Source organism: Rhinatrema bivittatum, chromosome 9 (assembly GCF_901001135.1).
Source record: "Rhinatrema bivittatum chromosome 9, aRhiBiv1.1, whole genome shotgun sequence".
NCBI classification, from domain to species: Eukaryota; Metazoa; Chordata; class Amphibia; order Gymnophiona; family Rhinatrematidae; genus Rhinatrema; species Rhinatrema bivittatum.
Genome location: NC_042623.1, coordinates 39,065,361 through 39,087,998, shown reverse-complemented (window position 1 = coordinate 39,087,998; position 22,638 = coordinate 39,065,361). Strand labels below are relative to the sequence as shown.

At 44.4% G+C, this 22,638-nt stretch overlaps 1 protein-coding gene across 12 annotated transcripts in view; it reads right to left on the bottom strand.

Moving 5' to 3' along the window:
• Window positions 1–22,638, bottom strand: part of MAGI2 (membrane associated guanylate kinase, WW and PDZ domain containing 2) — a 1,548,202-nt gene that overhangs the window by 632,850 nt on the left and 892,714 nt on the right. For all 12 annotated transcript variants that reach the window (XM_029615849.1, XM_029615851.1, XM_029615853.1 and 9 more), the window contains one exon: window positions 7,776–7,986. In XM_029615849.1, coding sequence (XP_029471709.1) covers window positions 7,776–7,986 — 211 coding nt within the window. The remainder of the gene's footprint in view (window positions 1–7,775; window positions 7,987–22,638) is intronic.

The window sequence follows — 22,638 nt, the reverse complement described above, 5'->3', positions numbered from 1 at the left end:
CTGAATAAGACACCATCTGGCTACAGATGACCCGAATAATTAATAAGCATTTTCGGAGACATTCTGGGGTAGGAACAAGCTAGCTGGGAAACCTATCTGGCAAACTCCGTTATTGGGAGTTAGGAGAATATGTTTTTTGGTTAACTCTAGCTGCGCCCTCGGGCAGGTGTAAAGCTATGTAGGAACGTGTTGCTGAATAATGTTAGTATTAAGTGGCTATATGCTAAAGAATATAGGTATTTGAGCGACAATGGTGGTCTCCCATTAAAAGGTAGTACCAGGCTACGCCTAAAATCGAAAATATGTGCGCAAATCCTTCCCCTCCCCCCCAGAAACCTCTTCCAAGTGCAGGTAAAATTGCATTCCAAATTGGGTTTTGTTTATACTTTTCACCCACACAACCCTCAGGTTGATTTTCAGAACGTGATTTACATAAATAAAACAGAGTTTTATTCACATAAACCACACGGAAAATCAAAGCCTATGAATATTTTTCTTACAATGTGATCAATATTATTTATGCGCATGAACATCTGGTGAATATCTCTGTTTACAGCAGCTGCTATTCGACAAAACGCCAATATTTCCTGGAGTTCACCCTCAAGTGGACAAACTGACTTGGAGCGAATCAAGACCAACATATTCAGATTTGGAAAGAAGGAAAAGAGAAAAACGGATTTTGAGTTTAGACGAAGGGAAATTTGCCAAGGGCCTTCATGACCGCCTACGGCCATAGCCCGCAAAGTGAACGGAGCCACAGCTGTTTGCAGTAGCATTCCCCAACAAGTCCAGGTCAGGGCCGTGAATCGCTGCAAAATTAAAGCAGCCCGGACTGTAACTGAGTCAACACAGTAAAGCGAATTGTCACCTTTATAAATCTGTGTGATGCATTATTTATATTATTGTTACACATTTGACTAATGCTTCTGGGGACACACAAAATAAGGAACAAAATGACTCATAGCATGATCATTAGTAACAATAGGAAGAGTAAAGGCAGCCTTAAGGGACATGTTTCACAACTGACTTGCAGGAAGCCAAGAGGAAACACTGTCAATCTCAGAAAAGAAAAACGTATTAAGCTAAAACATTTTCCACACCAGCCCCTGATAATTTCCACACAAATACACCATGATTGATGACTTCTATGCCTTCAGCAAATCTCTAAATAGTAAGGTACGTTTTTTTACTCCCTCTTTATAAAAAAAAAAATGGAGCGTATCATATATTACTGTGCTGCCTTTTCTATACAATTTACAGTGTATGCTTTCTTATAAATGGTTTATTATTGGATTGAGTGTCATAACAAGAGCCCACAAAAACACAATACAGGTCATATTCAAAACATGATATTCCTCTTAACAAGGCGAAGGTGCTGATCCTTATCAAGCCCACCCCTTTTTGGTCTTTTGATTCAGAGACAGGGCTTTACATGAAAAACATGGCTGGGTTTCTAAATATATTCCTGGCTTCATTTCCTCTATACTGTAAGAACTGTATTTTAGGGGTGAATTTTCCAAGGAGTTACGCACATAAAAGGTAGCATGTATTGGAGCAATTTTCAAAAGCCCTCTGCGGGCGTGCACTAAAAAATATATACTGTGCAAGCTAAATAGTTTAAGTGGCAGATGCACTAAGTTTTTTTAATATCATGTGTGCAAGTACACACATAACATTTTAAATATCCCTACCGCACGTATGTGTGGAGCCTTTATACGCATACTCACAAGCGACCAGGGGGGTGGGGGAGGGGGGAGAGAGAGAGACTTTTTTAGAGAGACAATCTGACACTCTCCCGCTGTAAGAGGGGTAACTTTGAACTTAGGGTGGGGTTTGGGGGGGGGGGCAGTGTTACCAAAACCCACCCTAAGTTCAAAGTTACCCCTCTTACAACGGGAGAAATATAGAGTGTCAGATTCTCTCTTTGTCTCTCCCTCTTCATCCCCCCGTGTTCAGGATCCTCTGGCCCAAAATCTCCAGACCTGTGCCTCATCAGGACCAGTAGTACAGTTACACATGTAACATGACGCTCGTTGCCATGGTCAGCCTTGCAAAATTAAGGAGTCACGCGCGCAAGAACATAAGTACATGCCATACTGGGTCAGACCAAGGGTCCATCAAGCCCATTATCCTGTTTCCAACAGTGGCCAATCCAGGCCATAAGTACCTGGCAAGTACCCAAAAACTAAGTCTATTCCATGTTACCATTGCTAGTAATAGCAGTGGCTATTCTCTAAGTGAACTTAATTAATAGCAGGTAATGGACTTCTCCTCCAAGAACTTATCAAATCCTTTTTTAACACAGCTATACTAACTGCACTAACCACATCCTCTGGCAACAAATTCCAGAGTTTAATTGTGCGTCGAGTGAAGAAGAACTTTCTCTGATTAGTTTTAAATGTGCCCAATGCTAACTTCATAGTGCCCCCTAGTCTTTCTACTATCCGAAAGAGTAAATAACCGATTCACATCTACCCGTTCTAGACCTCTCATGATTTTAAACACCTCTATCATATCCCCCCTCAGCCGTCTCTTCTCCAAGCTGAAAAGTCCTAACCTCTTTAGTCTTTCTTCATAGGGGAGCTGTTCCATTCCCCTTATCATTTTGGTAGCTCTTCTCTGTACCTTCTCCATTGCAACTATATCTTTTTTGAGATGCGGCGACCAGAATTGTACACAGTATTCAAGGTGCGGTCTCACCATGGAGCGATACAGAGGCATTATAACATTTTCCGTTTTATTCACCATTCCCTTTCTAATAATTCCCAACATTCTGTTTGCTTTTTTGACTGCCGCAGCACACTGAACCGACGATTTCAATGTGTTATCCACTATGACGCCTAAGTCTCTTTCTTGGGTTGTAGCACCCAATATGGACTGTCTAACTTCAGTTAGTAAGCCAGAGTGACTCACTGCTCTCTCGATTAACAAATGTTGGTACCTATTCAAACCAAATCACACTACCCTCAACACCTTTCCAAGGTGAGTAACTGAGCTGAACTTTTCAACCTTTTACTTAGGTATACACTGCTCCTAGCTTATTTCTAGCTTCTGGCTACTTTTTGGGGTTGGGTTTTTTTTGTTTTTTTGTGTTTTGGGGTTTTTTTTAACTACAAACACTCAATTCTGCTTACTAGTTGCCTTACAGACTTTTAAAAAATAAACACACTACCTACTGCTTACTAGCTGCCTTATTGACTGACTATTTAAAAATACAAACAGTCTAACTTGTTTATTCACTGCCTTACTGACTATTAAAAGCACAAACACACAAACACACTAAATAATATTCCCAAATAGTTAACTTTGCCCCAATACTTTTAAAAAAGACAATGTCCCAAGCAAAAACTTACTGATTCCTTTCAGTCACCAGCAAGGTGATCCCAAGCAAAAACTTACTGATTCCTTTCAGCCCTGCCCAGGAATGCCCATACCCCTCCCCTTTTCTGCCTCCTTATTCTTGACGCACGCACAGGTATGTATGCGCGTTCTTCCTGGCTTCTTAAAATTTGCGTTGCACACGCAGGGCCCACATAGGCGTGTACGGGGCCGTTTTTGCACTAGCAATGCTTTTAAAATCTACCCGATAGTGCGTAAAGCATGATTGCTCATCCTAAACTATGTTTTCCATAGAGAGCAGGATGAATTAGCCATTACATATGGATGACATCACCCAGAAGCATCCAATAGACTCATCTCTCCTATCTATAGCAACATAGAAACACGACGGCAGAAAAAGATCATATGGTTTATCCAGTCTGCCCATCTGTCCAATCAATCCAGCACTTCAACTCCCATCACTTCCTTAGAGATCCCCTCCATTTATCTCACGCTTTCTTGAATTCAGCTCCTGTTTTTGTCTCCACCACCTCCACTGGGAGGCTGTTCCATGCATCCATCATCCTCTCTGTAAAGAAATATTTCCTAAGATTACAAAGCCCATGGAAGTGAAGGTTTTTATGTTGGGGGCCTAATGCAGCACAAGCCTTTCAGAAATCTTGATAATAATGGATGAGTAGAGCTGGGTTTAGCAAGTACTTGAACTTAGTAAGCTGTTAAAGTGCTGAGATACACATTCATGGATAATGTGGCAAGGCCTGAGACAGTAAGAGTAAGTGTGTATCACAAGTTTTTGTATTGGCACCACTGGGAATATTTGATCCATTTGAAGGCAGAGCACTTTCTGGTGGATGGTTTTCGAGCTTGAACCAAAATGTCTTCAATCGCACAATGCAAAGAGATGAACAATTAAAGGTGAATTTTAAAAGCTTAGTACTTGCCAAAACTGGGACAAGAGTGGCCGGCATACACTAAAAAACCATGGTATGATGAGCACGGCTCATGCTGATTGCCAGATAATAAATCTTATAAGCTATTACCCTGCAATGCAAGAAGGTGTGCCAGTGAGGAGGCTGCCTAGCCCGCCTCCTTCTATCATGGGAAATTGAACTCCTGGTCAGAGGCAGAAGTTAAACTTTTCCGCAGTAGAGAGGAGGGCACCAAACTCTACTTGGGAGGGCAGGGCAGAGCATGTTGGGTTTGCCCTGCAAGTCCTCCCTCCTCTCCTAAGCATGCTAGCCCCACTCACTTTATTAGAAAAAAAAATGGTTGGGTCTCTCACTTTAAAAAAAAAAAAAAAAAGTCAGGTTGGGTTGGGCTTTCCTCCCCTCACCCCGTCTCCTCCCTCTCACCTTGAAAAATAAATCTGGCCAGCACCAACACGAGAAGGGGAAGAGCTTACCTACACCCAACGCTTAACTTGCTGTACTTCTCCACTGTATCAGAACTACTATTTATTCATTCATTCACCGCTGGGAATCGATTGGTTCCTTTACTGACAGCTGACAGTGAAGGGACCAATCACCACTCAGTTCCAGGGATTGGTTGCTGTACTTCTCCACTGTATCAGAACTACTATTTATTCATTCATTCACCGCTGGGAATCGATTGGTTCCTTTACTGACAGCTGACAGTGAAGGGACCAATCACCACTCAGTTCCAGGGGATTGGTTGCTGTACTTCTCCACTGTATCAGAACTACTATTTATTCATTCATTCACCGCTGGGAATCGATTGGTTCCTTTACTGACAGCTGACAGTGAAGGGACCAATCACCACTCAGTTCCAGGGGATTGGTTGCTGTACTTCTCCGCTGTATCAGAACTACTATTTATTTATTCATTCATTCATTCATTCACCGCTGGTAATCGATTGGTTCCTTTACTGACAGCTGACAGTGAAGGGACCAATCACCACTCAGTTCCAGGGGATTGGTTGCTGTACTTCTCCGCTGTATCAGAACTACTATTTATTTATTCATTCACCGCTGGGAATCGATTGGTTCCTTTACTGACAGCAGACAGTGAAGGGACCAATCACCACTCAGTTCCAGGGGATTGGTTGCTGTACTTCTCCGCTGTATCAGAACTACTATTTATTTATTCATTCATTCACCACTGGTAATCGATTGGTTCCTTTACTGACAGCTGACAGTGAAGGGACCAATCACCACTCAGTTCCAGGGGATTGGTTGCTGTACTTCTCCGCTGTATCAGAGCTACTATTTATTTATTCATTCACCGCTGGTAATCGATTGGTTCCTTTACTGACAGCTGGCAGCGAAAGGACCAATCACCACTCAGTTCCAGGGGATTGGTTCCTTCACTGTCAGCTGTCAGTGAAAGAACCAATGGGTGGCCAGAAGCGTTTCTCCTCTTCGCCCTCATGCTGGATTTGGGTGTAAGGATGGAACTTGGGCCGTGGTAGAAGGGAGGTTCTCTCAGCTGGGCTTTCTCTATTATTATAGTGCAGATTTGCAGATCTATGGGCATGCAAATATCCTGAGTAAAAAAAGTGTGCTTTTTAGTTTTGGTGTATTTTTTTTTACTCACAGGGCATTTGCATGCCATTAGCTTACTGCATCCTGCGGGGATCCCACTTTTATCCCCAATTTTAACGTGGGTTTATTGCATCGGCCACCTTGACAAGTGTTCACGCTGAAGCCTCAGAAAGCTTGCAGTTGTCGTTGGACGACTACCACAGCAATGACATCACCATATGCCAGCAAAGCGAGTTCTGAGAAGCAACTGAGAACACCAGTGTGTGCTCCAATCTCTGAAGCTAATGTCCCCTTCCACTCACCCTTTCATAATATCCGCTCCATGCAGGAGCATCCGAACCAGAGATGGAAATGTTGGATGGGACAAGGTTGACTTATGAGTATCCTTCCTGGCTTCCACTCAATGCCTTCTGTGAAGAATTTATGGCTCAAATGCTGCAGCCTTGTCTCAGCAACAACATCTGTCTTGCAGACTGCTCATACCATCTGAGACCATGCAGGACATAAAACACATGCAGTGCAAAGTTCAGCACAATCAAGGCATTTGACTGGAACTTGCGGGATAGACCTTTATTTGCAATCATTACTACACTGTGCCTTATATTACACTGTGCAATGAACAACAAAGTTTGAAAACCTCTTGGCACCAGTGAATAATTGGTCTGAAAATAAATGTGCTTGTCCAAATAAATGTGGATTTTTTTTTGGGATAGCTCACGTGTGTTGGTCTCTCATTGTCTCTGGCCCCCTCCTCTCTCTGTCTTGTTCTCTCCCTGTCCTCTACTTCATATACTCCAGAACATCTCCATCTGTAAATGCCCCTTCTCCATCAGTAACCCCCAATGCATCCTGTTAGCTGAACCCCTGAAACAGCATAAGAGCTGAAAATTTAACACCTGGTCTAATGCAGGTATTACATTTTTGGTCTTAATGAGTATGTAGCATATGGAAGAGAACATATCATGCTATATCCAAAGTACTCACGAAAGCCTGTGATGCATAAATTGTACTTTTATTTACATGTGAGTAAAATGCTATTTCAGCTCGTGCCTAAAAATGTCCCCAGGGACCTCTTTAATGTATATGCTAGAACCTAAAGGCCTGGGCATGTAAAAAACGGGGGTTACGCATGCGACCAGGCCTTTAGAACAGGCCCAGCCGCGCGCGTAACCCCCGTTTCCCGCAGAAGTGCCAGGCCAACAAAAAGGGGCGGGCTGGGGGAGGTGGGGGCCGGCCGGGACAGCGGCCATTTGGCCCTGGCCTGGAGAAGCAAGTGCCGGCAGCTGGCCAGCGCGCGGAAGGTGCTTCTGCTCGGGAGGAAGGATAGGGTTAGGGTTAGGAACGTTCCCTCCAAATTAAGGAGGGAACTGGGCAAAGGCCTGATCGTGTTGCCGTGCGTACTTTTGAAATTTCTCCCCCCTGCGCACGTGAGTCACCCGCACATGCGCGGGCGGACGTTAAAATCCGGCACGCATGTGCGCACAGATATTGCATTTTATAACATGTGCACGCCGACGCAAATGTTATATCACATGATCACGTCCGTGTGTGCCTGCCGGAAACTGCGCGTGCTCATTTTAAAATCTACCTTTTAGTGCATTTCTTACTATTCAGAGTTCAGCAAGACAGTCTTAGCGTGCATGCTAAGCTTTAGTGCATAAGCAGTTCTGAAAATAATAATTGCTCTGTACCCTCCAAAGCTCCATCCAAATCAAAGGAGATTTGAGAAGCTAGCGAGAGGACACTGTTGCTTGTGTAGGTGTACAAAACACGTTAGTGCAGAACCTGTAATGCCATCAGCAACGCATGTTTGTTCCATGAGAACAGAGCAATAGCTCACCCTTTCAGCTAAGGTTTAGTTTCAAGGTGTCTAGTTGGTATAATGCTCTCTTAACACTTAATTTTTAAGCGGTAAAGGAAAAGATACAGCACTCACTCAATAAAGTAGACTTCCCCTTTCTCTGTGTATGCCATCTCCCAATTATCTGGCAAAGAGCCCAGTTCATCATTTTCTTCAGGCTTTATCTGCTTCTTTGCCTCCATAGCGTCCTTTGACTCGCCGGGCTGGCTGTACACTGGTGCAGCGTAAGGCTGGGAAGGAATCTCACCTGAGGCATCTGTGCTCTTGTCCTCATGTTCACTTGATTCTGCGAGAGAAGAACAAAATAGCCCTGAATTCCCTCCTGAACACGATACAAACAGGAAAACCCTGTTGTCGCACACGTCTCCTCAACTGCAGCTCGACCTCCACATAGCACTATATTAAGTTACAGCAGTAGATTGCAGAAAACAATCTAACACAAAAAGCTCCGTATTCTAAGGCAGTGGTGGTGGGCGGAGGGAAGGGCTACAAGCTCATTTTCAAAGGGAAACTCCCTGCAGAGCTTTGCTTTGAAAATTCGGAGCCATTGGCACTGTGGCTACTTCTGTCTCTGCACGCTCTGGATGTGCGAAGTCTCTGGCAGAAAAGCATGTGCAGGAATTTCTGAACCAAATTCTTGCGCATTCTTTCTGCTGGCCCTGCCTTCCAGCCTTTGTGGTGCAAGCAAAAAGTGCCTGTGCCCTTTCACAGCATTGGTGGTTTGACAAGCTGAGAAAGCAAGCAGTCCCCACTTTTACCTGGGTAATTGCTTAGTTAACTGTGTACAATCTTCTGAAAATTGTCCACCTTATAGTTAGATTTTGAATATGCTAATCTCTATGAGAATGCCATAATGCATATTTTAAATCTACAATGGATGTTGAGATGCACTGTTAAAAAGATTTAGATAGGCTTGGATAAACCAGTTAGAATTAAATTTAAACTCTTCCTGAACTGGGATGAGCACGAGAAGAGTGTTCAGATAATCTGCAGCTGAACTGAGGCAGCTCACAAACTGGTTTGAATAAATTCAGATCACTTGGGAATTTATCTGACTTTCCATATCTACATGGTGTGGATTTTTAAGCCCTAATTCAGAAATGTCAATTGAAATATTCACATTATCCTTCACTTCTTTGAATATTTTGAGTCACTAATCTAAACTAATCCAAGTAAATTCTGATTTTTCTAAAAAAAAAAAAAATTAAAAAAATTCAGAATCAGTTCTGAACAAAGTCAAACTAATGCTGATTTTCTGACTCAGATATTTGCAGATCTGAACACAAATGCTCCTATATTTAGGAGCTAATGAAACTAGGAGCCTAAACAGGAATTCAGCCTTAGTAAGTTTTCAAAAAGGCCAATTTAGGAGCCTAACTCAAAATGTTAGGCAGCTAAACCCTTTGAAAATTGCCCTCTATATGCCACAATCCAAATGAGATCTAATAAAGTCCCCACTCCCAAATTGGAAAGATACCTTGCTTCCTCAGTTCTCTCTCTGTTTTTAATACATGCCAGCAACTGCCAAGGCCTAGTGGTTGCCACCAGCTTTGTATGCTCATGTCTTGTTTATTGTTCTCTATAATTCCCAAGCCTTTTTCATGGATAGTAGCAGAAAGTACTTTTCTATTCAGTTTGTAGTCTGTGTGCCCATTTTTGTGGATTTAGCCAATGAAGTAAAATTATAGTGTAAGCAACAATGAACAAAGTGCAATCCCACTGAAATCAATGGGGACTGCCTACAGGCATCACAGCCCATGATGCTTTGCAGCTGCCAGCCATTACTTAGCAGATAGCACTGTACAATTTCTTTCACTATAACAGCACAATATTTTAGCTTTATCTATGGAAACCATGACTACAAATCTGCTCCACAGCTGAGGAAAACTGGTGAAGGAATATGGCACATTTTCTGGATACCTGCTTAAGTTTGTCAGATCTGAAGTCCTTCCAATGAAACCCCACACACACCAAGGTTCTCCACAGCTTAGCTAGCTTTAAGCTGGCTACAGCTTGGAGTCTTCACTAATCTTCGGGATCTTTTTAAGTATAATTATTCTCCTCTGATAGAGAATATTCATAAAGCTCTGAAGGACAGGCATGACTTTTCTGTCCCCTGGGCTCCAGCATGGCCCATATTCAGTACCGCAGTATATCTTCACCTCTCTCAATGAGTGTTTGGGGAGTTGTATTTGGCAGGGCAGAGAGGATCACATTAACCTAGCAAATATATGTAAGCCAAAGAGCAGGGGAGTATGGGTCTACCAGACCTTCATGGCTATTTGTGGGCTGCCAGGCTGGCATGTGTGCAGGAATGGCTCCAACGTTAACCGTCTTGCTCTCAGCTTTAGTTTGAGAGGGCACAAACCAAAGGCACTGAGCTCACTTTACTTCTTACTATGCCTACGCCCTCCCCAGCAGTCAGAAAAATTATACCTGGCAGCCCTGTAATTCCCATACAGTCCACATTTGGAGAAAGGTTTGTAAACATTTAGCCCTTGTTGATGCAGACTTTTCACCTATTATTCCTCTAACTAAAAACCCAAAGCTCTTTTACAGATCATTCTATCCCGGCAAATGAAGGGACTGAGGTACTTTTGGCAGATGTGGAAAGGGAGTGGAAAGTTATCACTCAGACTGAAGCACTCGCCCCATTTGCTTATAAATTCGGACTGCATAAGAATATGCCATACTGGGTCAGACCAAGGGTCCATCAAGCCCAGCATCCTGTTTCCTACAGTGGCCAATCCAGGCCATAAGAACCTGGCAAGTGCCCAAAAACTAAGTCTATTCCATGTTACCATTGCTAATGGCAGTGGCTATTTTCTAAGTCAACTTAATTAATAGCAGGTAATGGACTTCTCCTCCAAGAACTTATCCAATCCTTTTTTAAACCCAGCTACATTAACTGCACTAACCACATCCTCTGGCAACAAATTCCAGAGTTTAATTGTGCGTTAAGTGAAAAAGAACTTTCTCCGATTAGTTTTAAATGTGCCACATGAAGGGGATGGCTTCCTTTATGCCCCAAGTCCACTGAACAGATTTCTTACTTATCTTAAGTTACTTGGCAGGGCTATTTCTCACATTTATTATTGCATTACAGAAATAGATCAGCTTCCCAATAGAATACAAGCCTTGACTGGAAGTTGAAATGAAGGCTTACGATCTTCTTTAGAGGAATTGGATTGGGATGAGATTTGGCAGACAGCCCATTCGGTGTCTATGTGCTTTGGTAGAGTAGAACTTAAGGTTACATCTTCCGTCGTATTTATAGGTGCCCCACTTTTCTTCTGTCTTTTTTCTGATCAGCATCTCCTTTTTGCTGGAGGGGATGTGGTCAACAGGGTACATATTTTCAAGTCTACTGGGCCTGTCTATTAGTATTCTCGTTTTGGAACAAAGTAAAGGCCGAGATTAAGAACATTTATAGTTGCGACTTCTCACTCATCCCAACTTTGAGACTGGGTTTATGGAATGATGTCATTGTCATTTTTCTCAAATGCTGGGAAATTTTTCATAGCCCAATGTCTACTGGCAGCTAGGTACACTATTGCTCTATTTTGAAAAGGGGCTCCCTGTGTAATACACTGGAAAAACAATTGGTTTATATTGTAATTATCGAAAAGCTTACTTATTTACTTTGGGGTACATTGGAGAAATATGATTAGTGAATGGGGTAAGTTTTGGGATCATTGGGTTCATATGTAGGGTGACATCTCTGGTTGCCCAAACTCCTGATATTTTTCTTTTCTATTTATTTAAAAAAGCGAATATACTGATACTTCAAATGGATGATCACAACAGTTTACAAATGCAACATGCATAATAAAAAAAACAATTTATGCATTTACAAATAATAATAAAAAAACCCAAACACACATATTTAATATTACACAGAGTTTAGGTTGCTGAGCTAGATTTATGCCAGAATATATTACGTAGCCATACTGGCAATTTCAAATTCTTGTTGGTATACTCAGGTTTTTAAACCTTTTTTAAAGGCCTTGGTGTTTGCATTGATGTAGATCAAAGTCAGTCACTGCCAATTAAAAAAATAAATAAAAGAAAACAATTATCCTGGTTTCTTAAAGCATTTTCCCTATGAACACTAAATTTTCCGAAAATTAAAATCTCCCAAGAATCACAGAATTGATCTTACAATACCAGTAAATTCTAACATTTCCAGAAGAGGTGGTTTAGAGGTAACTGGCAGATTATAAATAAGTAAAAGAATGGAAGAGAATAGCAATAAGAGTATACTACCGTTTACCTGGCCAAAATGATAAGATGAACGATGAAATGCCAAGAGAAACCAGAAAGCCAACCAACCCAGCAGCTCAGTAATAATGGGAGACCTCAACTACTCGGCGGCGAGCACAAGCTCGCCGCCGAGTAGTTGAGCACAAGCCCCGGGAAGCACGTATGTCCCGGGGCTTTGAAAAAGGGGCGGGAAGGGGGCGAGGTCTTGGGCGTGGCTCCGGTCCAGGGACGGGACCAAGGCCTCCGGCACAGCGGCTGTGCCGGGGATGGCGCGCCGGCAGCTGGCCAGCGTGTGCAAGATACGCCTGACAGGCAGGCGTAAAAAATAAAACAAGGTGAGGGGGGGGATTTAGGTAGGGCTGGGGGGTGGGTTAGATAGGGGAAGGGAGGGGAAGGTGGGGGGGAGCGGAAGAAAAGTTCCCTCCAAGGCCGCTCCGATTTCGGAGTGACCTTGGAGGGAACGAGGAAAGCCATCGGGGCTCCCCTAGGGCTCGGCGCGCGCAAGGTGCACAAGTGTACACCCCCTTGCACGCGCCGACCCTGGATTTTATAACATGCGTGTGGCAGCGCGCACATGTTATAAAATCGGGTGTACATTTGTGTGCGCCGGGTAGCATGCACAAATGTACCCCTGCGCGCCCTCGTTTAAAAATCCGCCAATATGATCAAACCTGAATTAATGACTGGAAAGGGGACAATAAGTAAATCTACAGCTCTAGCTCTAAACTTTCAAAAGGGAAACTTTGATAAAAGAAGGAAAATAGAAACAACTGAAAAGTGCAACCACAAAGATCAAGAGTGTACAACAGGCATGGATACTGTTTAAAAATACCATCTTAGAAGTGCAGGCCAGATGTACTCCATGCATTAAGAATGGCAGAAGGAAGGAGAAACGACTGCTGGCATGGCCAAAAAGCAAGGTGAAAGAGGCCACCTCAGGAAAAAGAACCTTCTTCTAAAACTGGAAGAAGGATCCATCTGAAGAAAATAGGAAAAAGCATAAGCAATGGCAAGCCAAATGCAAAACACCAATAAGACAGGAGAAGAGAGAATTTGAAAAATAAGCAAAAACTCATAATAAAAACTCTTTCAAATACATCCGAAGCAGCACCACATTGTATATACCTGTACAATTTGATTTATTCAATGTTCTCCTTTGGCATGAGCAGATTTGTCAATGATAGCTGTTAACACTGACAAGTATTCTATGTGTTAAAAAAAAAAAAAAAAAGGAAGATGAATACGTGCCTGAAACAGCTTTTGTGGAGGGGGCCTGTGGCTCAGCCTGCAGTAAGAGTGCACAAAAGACTGGGGTTTGAGATGCCTATTCAATGGTGCTGACTAGAGTTCGGTGCTGTATGGAGGTTATACATTAGAGCCCATTAAAAGATGTATTACAGTGAAAACCCCAGAATATGTCAACCCAGTTTGAGTTTTCAAAACTCCCTGCATTTTCCCAAGATCCATGGGAGAAATATGCCAGGTTTTTGGGTTTTTTTGCCACAGATCTCAGGCAAATCCACAGAGATCCTCCAGTTGTGTTGGAAACCCATTTCTTTAATATAAAAAAGGTCAGCAAATCAACTCATTGGATCAGCAGTTTGCAAATCTCTTAAAAAAAAATAATTATGCACATCCTTAATTTAGATCATGAACACAAGACTATATCTATGTGGCTCAATCAGTAAATGCTTGTAGCAAAAGACATATTAAGGTAGAAGAATTAAACCTGGAATAAGGGCAAATTGCGAGAATGCCACAGGGAATTTATTTCCCAGATGGGAGATTATTAAGGAAACATCCAAAATGAGGATAGACGCAGAGAGGCTGAGGAAACACAAGAAGAAACTGAGATCTACACTGAGGGATAGAAAAGCAAGATTGGGGGAGGGGGGGTGATGGTTTGTGCATTTAGGGCCGGATTTTAAAAGGGGTACACGCGTAACCCTTTTAAAACCCCCCTGGGTGCGCCGAGCCTATTTTGCATAGGCTCGGCGGCGCGCGCAAGCCCCGGGACGCGCGTAAGTCCCGGGGCTTCGCAAGGGAGGCGTGTCGCCGGCCCAGGGCGTAGTCGAGGTCTCCGGACCAGCCCCCGGGTCGGGTGATGGCGCGCCAGCAGCCCGCTGGCAGGCGTAACTTTAACAACAAAGGTAGGGGGAAGGTTTAGATAGGGCCAGGGGGGTGGGTTAGATAGAGGAAGGGAGGGGAAGGTGCGGGGGGGGGGTAGAAGGAAAGTTCCCTCCGAGGCTGCTCCGATTTTGAAGCGGCCTCTCCGAGGCCGATTTGAGCCCTGCGCATGCAGGGCTCGGCGAGCGCAAGTTGCACAAATGTGCACCCCCCTTGCGCGCGCCAACCCCGGATTTTATAAGATACGCGCGGCTACGCACGTATCTTATAAAATCCGGCGTACTTTTGTTCGCGCCTGGTGCGCGAACAAAAGTCCGCCCGCGCGTAGATTTATAAAATCTACCCCTTAACATTTGAGATGTAACAGTGCTAACACTGCTCATGAAGAAGAGCTAGAAGCCCATGGAGGCAGGTGTACATGCGACAGAGGGTTAGACAGCACTCCACTTACAGAAGACACAGTTTACATGGAACTAACAAAACAAAGTGGACAAGACAGTGGGGCCAGAGGGACTTAGCTTCCCAGGATGTTAAGGGAGTTTAGAGAAGTTTTGGAAGCTCTGCTGACAATCCTCTTCAATCATTCTGCAGAGGAGCGATTTTCTGGAAGTTTTGAAGACTCCAGAGAACACTGTGCCTCCTATTGCTAAGGCTTACTATCTCCTTAAGGCGAAGAATAAACTGTATCCTGCTCCCTCACTACAATCGTCTTTGGGGGTTTTCAATCTGACAGACTATTTTGAAAAATCTACGACTGATGACATTTTTCCCTCGACGTGTGTATATGGGCGAGTGCAAATTTATTACTGCGTTTTGTAACATGTGTTCACATGATATGCACAGGTTATAAAATACGAGTACATAGGCGTGCAAACATGTGTTCGTATGGAAAAACCAAGAGTTGTGCAAGTTTGGAGTTATCAGGAAAAGTAGTGGTAGTTATCAGGATAAATTCCGATGTATGAGACTAAGTAGCGGCACTTAAGCCAGATAAGTCAGAAAAGCGCTACTTGTCCCATAAGTAGTACTTATGGGCGCTGACGGACTGGGACTGAGGCGTGAATTCTGCATGTGCGAATTTACTGGAACAAGCGTGCGCTGGGGCCCCCTGCCGTGTAACTTTACTTCTGCTCTGGATGGCGTGGAAGTAAGAAAATTAAAATAAATATAGGCTACTTAGCAAGGTTTAGGGGTCTGGCCTAACAGGGTAACAAGTAGGAAAGCAAATGGGGGAGGGATAGAAGGGCGATTGGTTAACAGGGCAACCTGGGAATGAAGTAGGAAAATGGGCTCTAGCGTCAGCACGCATATCTAATGAAATCACTTGCACGGTCCAGGCGGCATTTGCACGTCCATGCACGTGTGCATATAAACTGGGACACATATGTATGTACGTCCAGGCTATTTTATAACATTTGTGCATATGGGCACCCATGAGTGGCTCCTAAAATTTGCCTCGTATGTTGAAGTTTTTAAAATATCAATAGCAATAAAGTCCTATTTTTATGGATATTCAACCATCAAAGTGGCCAGTCATAATATTACTATTATTATTTTGTGTATATTTTTAAATATATTTTACATTGCAGGTAAAATGTACTTATCTTGACAACACATCCCCGACATGGAGCCGTGTTTCGAAGCCTGCATCGGGGGGAATTCCTTGTGATACAACCGGCCGATGATTAACGATGAGGCAAATGAAGGTCTGACTATTCCAGAAGTGCCTATTATGACTGGCTACTTTGATGGCTGAATATCAATAATAACAGGACTTTACTGTTACTGACGGCTCTAAGTTGGTCCTACATTTACCCTTGTTGGGCAAGCAGTTTTTAAAATAGCATACACTCATGTACATGCCATTTTACGTGCACGTGTGCTATTTTTTTACAAGAGCATCTTTTGAACATTAACCCCTTCGTTCAGAACAGATTAGCCCCGTTTTTGGACTTTAAGATTAATATATTTCCTGATGTTGCTAAAGCAATCCAGCTTAGAGAGGGATGTTTGTTGCTGAGACCTGGTGTGTTACAATTAAGGGCTCTGTTCTGGTTAAATTTCCCATGAATGGTCAAGATTCAGAGGGGGTCAAGTATCTTTTCTTTGACCCTCAGCAACTGACCAATTTTATAACTCAGAGGCCACTGTAAGGTGTTCCTTTAGTTTCTTCTTCTCACAGAGCGACATCTTCTGTACGAGAGTGACACTGGCTTATTATTCTGCGTAGTTGCTCATAGGTGCTCATGTCTGACCTATTTTCTTGATTCAGAGTTTCTTTTGGTTTTGAGTAGATCCCTGTATTCTTGAGTAGGTTCCTATATTCTTCTGGGCTAAAGGAATACATTATTTCGGCTTTCCTTGAGTTTGATATGTTTTTCTTTCAAATTCTATGCATCGTTACGTACAAGAGTTACGTGCAAAATTCTATAAATAAAAAAAAATGGAGTAGCAAGGTGGCTGATAACTGTAGGCCTATCTTGTAGGGAACAGGAGGGGAGGAGGGAGAATTTGGAGTGGACAGAGCAGAATAGACCACAGAGGAGCTACTCTGATCCCTAATCCAATCCCTCCTTTCCTGCTTTTCCCTTCTGGGCTGCAGAAGCGGCAGTATCAGGGCACCCTTCTGTCAGTGATGCGTATGGCCCAGGCCTTATTGGCTGTAGGGTGGCTATAGTTCTGACTCACAGTCACAAAACAGTCTGACAAGGCAATGGCAAGAGCCAGAGGAATTCTGGGATACATAGGAAGATCTAGATTACCAGTAGAAAAAGAGATGAAAATGTCTTTGCAGAAACTGTTGGTGAGACCTCATCTGGAGTATTGTGTCCAATTCTGGAGGCTGTGCTTTCAAATAGATACAGACCGAATTCTCTCTCTCTTACACACACACACGTACTTTCTTTCTACCCCACTCCAGAACTCCTACATCACCGGAGAATCACCAGGAATCCCAGCTAAATTGACCCGAATAGACCAGAAGGATGAGAAACTGACCCATACAGGCAAGGAAGAGGTGCAGCATCGGCTCATGTGGGCAAGAAGAAAGAAGACGAGGCATTGGCAAGCTTCGGCCAGAAGCAGGAGAAAGCTTTGGCCTCTGCAAGCCACAAGAAGGAGGAGGTAGTAGTGGTGGCATCTGCTGAACACCTGGGAGGATTATAGGCTAAAGGGGCTCAGTTTGGAAGAAACTGGCAATTTATAGAATATCTTGGACTCTGTAAGTCAAACCCAAAGAGTTTCCAGATACGGAAATGCAGTCGTCTCCATGCTAGATGCAGAAACGTACTTGTACATTGCCTTAGATATTTTGTTCCTACAAATCCTGGGTTTTGGGTTTTTTTTTTCAATTTATGGGCTTTAGCCATTGGACCACAAGTACAGTACAATAGGTCATTGTTCAAAAGATTGCAACAGGAAGAGAAAATGAGCTGACTAGCTGAGCCTCCAGGTCTTTATCTGCTGCCATTGTCTATGCTTCTCTGATCAAGACCAGGGAAAACAATCAGGGCATTATCAGTTAATCTAAATTGCCTGCTACACCAAACAGTTCTTTGTGCAACGGGTCAGGACTGGAGACAGTGAACAGGGCAGCACAAACCTGATGAAGACCTGAGCAGGGCATGCGGCAAAAAAAAAAAAAAAAAAAAAAAAAGGGGGGAGGGGAGAATTATTTTATGATCTTGCAACATTTCAGCCAATAATGTTCCATTCAACATGATCAGGTTTTGATAGTTTAAAGATAATTTGCCTTTCAAAGTCTTTCCATTTGAGATTTGAATGAATATATTGAAATTCTAGCAATACTTGAGGTAGACCAGTGTTTCAGCTAACACTGGCCAAGGCAGAGACTTCCTTATCACTGCAGAAACCAGCGTTGTTTTCTGTTCTAAAACCCGGGAGCTGTGTTTAACAGCATGATGCATGTGCTTGAAATAGACAGTGTTCTTACACTTACATTATGTTCCGACATTTTGTCTTAAAAAAAGACTGCACTTACCCAATTACTTTCCATTACAAGGTGATTTTGTTTTTAAAGTAAACCTTGTACTGCTTGTCTACGTTAAAAGGGAGCCAATACATTGCCAGTTCACAGTATCAATCCCTTAATACTTATATAACTGGAAATACAAATTGCATCTTTCAGGCTTCAAGCAGTGCTGGGAAGTTTGGCTCATGTACAAATCTTATTCCTCTGGATGTTGAAAGATGGAGGCCAATGCTGAAATGCTACTTAGCCGGCTAAGTGATGACCGCTAAATATCCAGCTATGTTCAGCAGCCACCACTTAACCGGATAAGTCTTTTATCTGGTTAAGTAGATAACAGGATAGTCAATGGAGGGATCAGGGCGGTGCTACATATCATAATCAGATAAGTGCCAATATTCAGCCTTATCTGGTTGAGTTAGCAGGTCTAAAGTAATCTGGATATAACTTATCCGGATAGCTAGAACTTATCTGCTTATATTCAACATCATAGCAGTGCTGCTGAATATGCCTTTTAAATTATCCAGATAAATCATATCTGGGTAACTTTAGATAACTGGAAATCTTTGACTATTGAGCCCAACATATTCAGTTAGAAAACTACTTAAAAGCGATAGACTATTTCTTCTCAAACCTGTTCCAACATGTTCAGAATTATATTTCCACCTATTCAAGAGGAATGGATACGCTTTCCAAAAATGAATTTGTTGGTCCTGCCTGTTGTCCCAGTGCTAGTAAAATGCAGGAGACTTGATTTAATTCTTGGGAACACTGGCAGCTGCCAAGGAAACTGTGAAAGCAGAGTTACGGACCTGGGTAGGCAGAGGGTGAGGGAGTCACAGCGGCAACTACTGACTAGTAGGGATTTAGGTTGAGCCCAATTTCTGTCCCAGGTGCAAGGGTTCCTGGCCAAAGCTCTGACAGATTCCAGCCCTTGTGGAACCTCGGTCAGGGTAAAATCGGGACCTCAACCGCACGTGCAGTGTGCATGGCGAGGTCTCGCCTGTTTCTCAGTGCCTGAGACAGTAGAGAAGACACCAGAGGGAAAGGGATCCAGGGTCACCATTTTAGTGGCTCTCCCCTTCCCAGTAGTTCCATGAAGGAGGGGTAATTCATGGGCAAGTACAAGGCTCATCTGTACTGGCTTCTGAAGACAACCATGATCCGGGCCTCTCAGACACAGAGCATATGGAATAAGCTGGTTTTGTCTCTAGTTTCCGAATATGCTACTAAGCCGGTTTGCATCAAAATTTGAATTTTATGGACTGGGCTGGATTTGCTTGGTTTGTACAAATAAGTGAACCCGCTCTCAAAGTTTTGATTCACGCTGACTCTGTCACTGATTCACAGGTAGGACAATGTACTGTACAGTTTTATAATTGGCTTAGGGTGAAAGAAGACAAGAGTCCCACTGTTCCCGACCTTCATATGATTTATCAACTCTCCCTAAGCACAATTTGAGTGAAGGTGAAAAACACTGTGCCTCTGAAGCAATGAAAAAAATACAAAAACCCATTCCTTCCGAATCACAAATATGGCAATCCACACGGAACTTCTATATTAGTACTTTTCCCTAGCACATAGCCAGATTATCGTGCCCACCGATATCTTTTCCCTGAGATCCCGAAAAACTGTTGGAAGCAATTTTATGGCAATTAGATGCCATATGAGTATGCCGGTTACAAATCATTCTTTTCAGTGCTCATGAGGTAGATGAAAATGGGCTATGACTGTCTTGGATTGCGGCATGCTGGCTAGCCCCACTGGCGTCAATTTTCACAATGCTGCCTGGTGGAAATGACGCAGGAAACTCTGCAATTTGAACACATTTGCAAAGGGGACTTTCAAACAAACCCACTAAACAGTATGGGGGTAATTTTGTCACATCGCACACAGATTAAGTTGGCAACTATGTGCAAAAGTTACAGAAATTTTCATAGCAGACTTAGGGCCGGATTTTAAATGCCCTGCGCTCGTAAATCCAGCCGGATTTAAGCGCGCAGGGCCCTCGCGCGCCGGCACGCCTATTTTGCATAGGCCGCCGGCGCGCGCAGAGCCCCGGGACGCACGTAAGTCCCAGGGCTTCGTTAAAGGGGCGTGTCGGGGGTGCCGTAAATGATGCGGCGTTTTGAGGGGCGTGACACGGCGTTTCGGGGGCGGGCGTGGTGCCGGCCCGGGGGCGTGGTCGAGGCCTCCGGACCAGCCCCCGGGTCGGGTGATGGCGCGCCAGCAGTCCGCTGGCGCACGCAGATTTACATCTGCTTTCAGCAGGCGTAAATCTGCCAACAAAGGTAAGGGGGGGGGTTTAGATAGGGCTGGGGGGGTGGGTTAGGTAGGGGAAGGGAGGGGAAGGTGGTGGGAGGGCGAAGGAAAGTTCCCTCCGAGGCCGCTCCGAAATCGGAGCGGCCTCGGAGGGAACAGGCAGCGCGCGCTGTGCTCAGCGCGCACAGGTTGCACAAATGTGCACCCCCTTGCGCGCGCCGACCCCGGATTTTATAAGATACGTGCGGCTACGTGCGTATCTTATAAAATCCAGCGTACTTTTGTTCGCGCCTGGTGTGCAAACAAAAGTACGCGCTCGCGCAAAATTATAAAATCTACCCCTTAAAGTGCAAAAGTCCATTGTGAAAATATCCTGGCAGGTGTATGGCGCACATAATTGCATCAGCTGGCTGGTACACGTAATTTTGCCAATAGAAATTATGTGCATAGGGGTAGATTTTCAAAAAACGCGAATAGGCGTACTTTTGCTGGCACATCAGGCGCAAGCAAAAGTACGCTGGATTTTAGTAGATACGCGCGGAGCCGCGCGTATCCACTAAAATCCTGGATCGGCGTGCGCAAGGCTATGAATTCTGTATAGCCAGCGCGCGCCGAGCTGCGCTGCCTACCCCCGTTCCCTCCAAGGCCGCTCCGAAATCAGAGCGGCCTTGGAGGGAATCCTCTAACGCCCTCCCCTCACCTTCCCCTCCCTTCCTCTACCTAACCCACCCGCCCGGCCCTGTCTACACCCCCCCTTTACCTTTCTCCGGGGATTTACGCCTCCCGGAGGGAGAAGTAAATCCCCGCGCGCCAGCAGGCCTGTTGCTCGCCGGGACGCGACCTGGGGGCAGGTACGGAGGGCGCGGCCACGCCCCCGGACCGCCCCGGGCCGTAGCCACGCCCCCGTACTCGCCCCCAAAACGCTGCCGACACGCCCCCTAAACGCCGCAACGACCGGGCCCGCCCCCCGACACGCCCCCCTCGGAGAACCCCGGGACTTAAGCGAGTCCCGGGGCTCTGCGCGCGCCGGTAGGCCTATGTAAAATAGGCTCACCGGCGCGCAGGGCCCTGCTCGCCTAAATCCGCCTGGTTTTGGGCGGATTTAGGCGAGCAGGGCTCTGAAAATCCGCCCCATAGTTTTTAAAATTAAAAAGTAGGTGCACAAGTCCCAACCCCCATCCAAACTGCACCCCAAGAATGCCTCTCCCCTGTGGGCATAAACGTATGTGTGCGTAATTTTACGTGCACAGTGGTCTCACAATTTCCCAAAGGAATGCTTTCTGTGGGGCAAGCACTGCTTTACTCACAGAAGTCCCTTTGAAAATTACCCTCCCTATGGGTGCAAAACTACCCCCATACTTTGCCCCCTCTACCTACGGATAGGGAAAGGCAGGTGAAATGACCTATGCATATCTGAAACTCTAATATGTTGTCATCCAGAAACATCCACTTTTACAGCGGCGAAAATATATTCGGCTCCCCCTCCCCCTCCCAGTGAAACCAGGCAGATACCTTAGATGCTCTGCATTGGATAAACTTCAAACCCTGTCATCTAGCCAGTTAATGCCTTAGGGCTGGATTTTCCAACAGCACAAGCCTCTCTGAATTCGGCGGTAACGGGTGGGGGCGAAGCGGGGGATGGGCTTGTGAAAGCCGGCAGCGATCGCACCACCGCGGTGTTATCGCTTCCGGCTTTTGCACCAAATAGCGCCATTGTAAAAGGTGGTGCTATTGGGCGCGCTACTGGCAGTGATAAAGGATCTTACCTTATTGCCGCCAGCGAAATCATCGCGGAGTCCGCTCCAACGCCGCCCCGACTCCTCTCCTTCCGGTGCGGACTCCGCCCCGATTTAGCTATCGCACGCGAAAAGGGATCCCGTTACAAAATGACCCCTTTAGTTAGCCGGCTAGAGAAGACTGTTCTGAAAATTGGCCTCCACGTGGATCAGAGCTATCAGAGAATAAGTTTCAGTTTGACTCATCCATTCCTACTAAATACCTTACAAAAAGTAATAGAAATGAAAGCATCAAAACGTATAAGCTGTCATAACTTGTTAGTGCTCACTCTGTTTTAATCTGTATAAATTCTGGCTTCCTGAGTTAGACTGCCAGTTCCTTAACCTTAAATATTTAAAAAAAAAAAAAAAAAATCTATTTCTCGTTTTCATTCAGAAAACAGTGGGAAATATTTCATAACAAATACAAACAAATAAGGGAAGATTCTATAAGGCTTTTTGCAAGAGAAGTATAAGTAGGTCGAACTGCATGTATGTGAGATTTTTGCCTGTATGATCATGA